The sequence below is a fragment of the Centruroides sculpturatus genome, unplaced genomic scaffold, assembly GCF_000671375.1.
Source record: "Centruroides sculpturatus isolate CEXI.00-Female unplaced genomic scaffold, Cexi_2.0 scaffold5180, whole genome shotgun sequence".
NCBI lineage: Eukaryota > Metazoa > Arthropoda > Arachnida > Scorpiones > Buthidae > Centruroides > Centruroides sculpturatus.
Window position 1 is genome coordinate 1 of NW_019389266.1, and position 4,788 is coordinate 4,788.

At 31.7% G+C, this 4,788-nt stretch overlaps 1 protein-coding gene across 1 annotated transcript; it reads right to left on the reverse strand.

Annotated features, from left to right (window-relative positions):
• Nucleotides 1-137: 137 nt before the first annotated feature.
• LOC111617211 (putative GPI-anchored protein pfl2) lies at nt 138-4,771 on the reverse strand. Its single transcript, XM_023358540.1, has 5 exons — nt 1,439-4,771; nt 1,181-1,369; nt 966-1,096; nt 684-905; nt 138-380 (listed from the first exon to the last, which is right to left on the reverse strand). Exons 1-5 carry the CDS (start codon nt 4,650-4,652, stop codon nt 321-323), a joined length of 3,816 nt encoding a protein of 1,271 aa, XP_023214308.1. The 5' UTR covers nt 4,653-4,771; the 3' UTR covers nt 138-320.
• Nucleotides 4,772-4,788: the final 17 nt, after the last annotated feature.

Consider the following 4,788-nt stretch of genomic DNA (forward strand, 5'->3'; position numbering starts at 1 on the left):
TTGTTTACTATTTTTATTTTATTTATTTATTTCATAAACTATATTACAATTTTTATTAAAATATAACTATTATTAAATTTATTTATCGTTATTATATTTAAAAATTTATTATGATTTTTACAATTAATCTTCTAAAATTTTGGCACTCGATATCATGTTTCTTATATTTGTATTTTTTTTTTTTATATTACGCCATTATTAAGCGCATATGGTAATTATTTTCACGCTACGATGCTAGAAGAGACTTGTTTACATTTGATATCTTTCCCATATTTGTATAAACTGCAAACAAATGACTAACTTCTACAGAATTTCCTCCATTACCTCCCACAGAATAATGTTCGATCGTCGATGTGCCAGTCTTCTTTCAACTTACGTCTCTAAGAAAATAAAATTAAAAAAATAATAAACAAAATTTTCCGGCAATATATTCACAATTTTTTTAAATTACTTCTACACCAACATAAGTCATATTCAAATGGACATAAATGGGCACCACGAAGAGATTAAACAAGACAAATCACTGAAATATGAAAGGTTCTTTTCTTCTTCTTAAAGAAATTTTAACTGAATTACTACAGACAAACACGACAGATTCAAATTACAATTTTTTATTCAATCTACAACAATATAACATCAACAACAACATAGAGATATGTGGATCTTCTTCGTCATCTACTTACAACTGAAGTGGAAGGCCGAATGGATTTCCGAATTTCGGCTTTACTTGGAGGATTATATTTGGCAATTTCGGGTGCATGGAAAACTGGTGGTGAACCCGGTCCTATCCAGAGTCCACTGTCGTAATCGAATTTGCCAGTAGGCTGATTCGATTTAGAGGTAGATATCGCCCATAGTAAATTTTCGTAAGGAATTTTCCGATAAGAAGGAATCGGATTTTTTGTCTGAAAATTAAATTTTTAGAAAAATATATTTAAAAATTATATTTATTTTAAAATGCTTACATCTTCCAACGGTGATAATTTTTGAGTTCCTCTGTACTTTGTCATGATGGCTGTGAACGTTATGATAGCGATCAGCAGCACAATTGCTAAGACGATTCCTAATATAGTCGCTGTGTTATCGGGTGGTGCCACTAGAATATAAATAAAAAATTTATATGCATCGTATATGCTATTTTTTAATAAATAAATACAGTATAAATTAATAAATTTTTTACCTGGAGAGGGTGTAGTAATGGGATTTTGAGCCACTACAATTAATGTTTTTCCATCAAGATCTTTCAGTTTTAATTGATTACTATTAATTAATCTCTTTAAATCTTCGGATGCGGCTCGCAGAACTTCTTCGTCTACTGTGTAACCATTACCCTTACTTGGTACTAATTGAAAGCTTACTTCGATGCTCCCTTACATAGAAAAAGTTTCATGTTCTTATATTAATTTATTAACATTCGAATTAAGTGAATTAAACTTACCTTCCGAGAGGGTTAAATTTTGAATAGAGGTAGGAGGTAAGCGCATTATTTTAGAAAGTTGCGACTTAAATGATTTCTTTAATTCTTCTTCTCTGTTTCCTACGACTTCCTTAAAATCGGCATCAATTCTGAACCACATAGGAATCTCGACGTATGGCACAGAAGTAACGCTTGAAGTCTCCAATAAATATGGAGTGTTTGAAGTTCTAATTTCATCTTTCGAAGGAACAGTTAAACTATGTTTCCAGATTTTAAAAGTTGTTGTTTCTGTAGAAGGATTCTTCGGTAATTTACTCGTACTTGAAATGATGTTTTCTATTTTTCTCGTTGTTGTTTCCGTAGTAGATTGTTTTAACGATTCGGTTGTGTCGATTATTTTAGTTGCAATCGAGCGAATTGTAGTTTCCTTTGTGAATAAACTTGATATACTTTTAATCGTAAACGATTTTGTTGAAGGCGAATTGAAAGAAGCTTTCGTTGAAGTAAACAATTTAGTTATTAAAGTGGGTTTACTTAAAAATTGAGTTGTTTTATCCAGTTCTAAGGCATTAGTTTCGCGATACTCAGGAGTTATTTCAGATTTACTCTGTGTTGGAATTTCGTTATTATTTTCATCTTTTATATTTGCGGTAGAAGAGAGAATACTGGATACTCTAGAAATAAAATGAGTAGCATCCGTTTCAGAAGAAAGAGAATTAATTGTTTGGTATGGAGTAGTAGATTTAATAGTATTAGTTGTCTCATCAGTATGTGATACTTCGGAAGAAACAATGGAATCGGTAGGGGTTGTTTTTCTTATATCATTAACATCAGCAGGAGTTTCAGTAATTACCTCCGTAGAAATTGTGCTAATTATTTTAGAAGGAACACTGCTAATCATTTCAGAAGTTGTCTGATTGATGATAGAAGAAGTATCTGATGTACTAATTATCTCAGGTGATACTGTAGCAGCTGCTTTAGAAGTAGTTCTAAACATTGGAGTAGGAAGTGAATTAGTTTCTTTTGAAGTAGACTTTGTTCGATACCAATTAGGAGTGGTACTCATTATCTCGGCAGAAGTAGAAATAGCTTCGTTTGTAATATAAGGAAATGATGGTAATGTATTAGTTGATTCAGAAGTGATTGTACTCAATTTTTTAGGAGTAACAGCAGTCGTAGTTTTGATTATTTGGGGAATAGCTTCCGAAGAAACTGATCCTTTAAATGTTTCAGAAGAAAGCGTGCTAATTTTTTCAGAGGGAGTTATATTAATCATTTCAGAAGTGAAAGAATCGATTCTTTCCGTCGAAACAGATTCTGTTGTTTTTTCAGATATATCAGGGATAGCAGTCAGTGTTTCAAGAGAAATTGTTGAAGATGAAGGAATATTACTCCTTACAGATGAAAACGTATTAATTGTTTCAGAAGGAACTGTGCTAACTGTTTCAGTCGAAGCAGCCTTAGTAATTTTAGGAGTAACGGTAGTAGTACCAGTAAGCATAGCTCTAGTTATATAAAACGAAGGAAAAAAGATAATGGGAGTTGTATTATTTATCGATGCATCAGTCGGTATAGCAGTTTCTAACTGTGTAGTTTCAAACGTTGAAAGGCCTAGAGAATTCATCTTAGTTGAATCCGTATTCGTTGATTTTCTAGTAAAAGGTTTGTTTGTATAATTTATAACTGGAGTTTTTGTATCTACCGAATTTATTGGATAATTAGCTGAATGTTTTACGGTTTTAATATTCGGAGATACAGCTTTATCTTCATTAATCAAAGTTGAAAATTTAGCTGTAGATAGATCTGTTTTAGAAGTAGCTTCGGAAGAAGAATCTAATCGGAAATTATAACTTGTCGATAAATCTTCTTTTGATGTTAAAGTTTCTATAAAATTGCTCGTTGAATCATTTTGATAAAACTCAGAAAAGGTAGAATTTGTCGCAAGATTTGTAATTGTGGATGCCTTCAGAGTAGTCTTTCGAAATGGCATATTTGTCGATGCTACGAAGGGTTTTTCCGAAGCGTTTTCCGTGTTGTCTATAGGAACTGCTATTGTTTCCGTAGTAGTTTTTTCCGTCACTGTAAGAAAGTTTGGCTCATTACTTGTGGAAAAATATCTAGTATTATTTTCTGTCGTTAGCCACGAAACAATAGGATCGTAAGGAGTAGTAACTCTGTTAGAATTTAATTCTGATTTAACATCAAAAGATTCTGTGGAAGATATAGGTCTCGTCTCTGCAACATACGATGTAGTTTGCTCCAAATCCGTTGTATTTTTGTATAATTCAGTTGTTAATAATTCTGATTGCGTAAGTGAATCATAACTTTTACTTGTAGATGATTCAAAATTCATTACGATTGTTAAATTAGGCTCATTTTCTTGAATACTCGAAATAGTTTCTTCGTTAGTTGATAAAGAAGTACTTATAGGAGCTTCGCTTGTATCTAAATCCTCACTTGCATAAGATGTAAAAGTTTCTTCAGAAACTCCTATCGTAACTGAATCAGATGTAGAAAGAGAAGAAAATAAAGCTGATTGTGTTCCATCTAAATCAAAATTATCCTCATCATTTACAAGTGACGGAAAATCGCTTGATAAATCAGTAACGCTCACATGATCCGTATTGTAATGAGGAAATTCTGTAGTAAAAGTTATTTCATCAGAATAAACTGTAGAATTAATATTTGAATAAATTTGTGTTGTAGATTCAATAGATTCAGTTTCTCCAGTGAAATATTCTAAGTGATTAAAATCAGTTGAAGTATCATTATCTTCTTGTGCGTCAGAAACATTTGAGAAAAGTATATTTTCTATTGAATTTTCTATACTTTCAGTTGTCAATAATAATCCTGTTTGATTCTTCATGGTAACGAAAGAATCATTCGATTTAACAGTTGATAGATGTAACATATCTTCAGTAACATCATCAGATGTAAGTAACGTAGTCTCTGAAGCTACTGAATCCTGAAGAGATGTTGATGATTGAAGGTCGCCCATTGTTGTTGAATATTCTTCTTTCATAAAATTAAACTTTTCACCAGTAACAATAGACGTGGGTTTAGATACATCAGTAGAACTTAATTCCGGCGCCGTTTTCCTGTCGTATGAAGGGATAATTTCTTTATCATATACCCGTTTATCGTATATGCTAACCAGAGAATGTTCACTTGTAGAAAAATAACTTTTGGTATATTTAACCTCATCTGCAACATAAAATCTTTGCTCATAAATCATGCATAATAGTAATAATTAAATTGGATCGGAAGGCTTATCGGCCTTTTCTACACAGAACAATTTTTCATTTTATAAATTATGAATATAACAAGAAGAAAGAGATATCAAGGACATAGGAAAAAAAAACTAGTTTCGC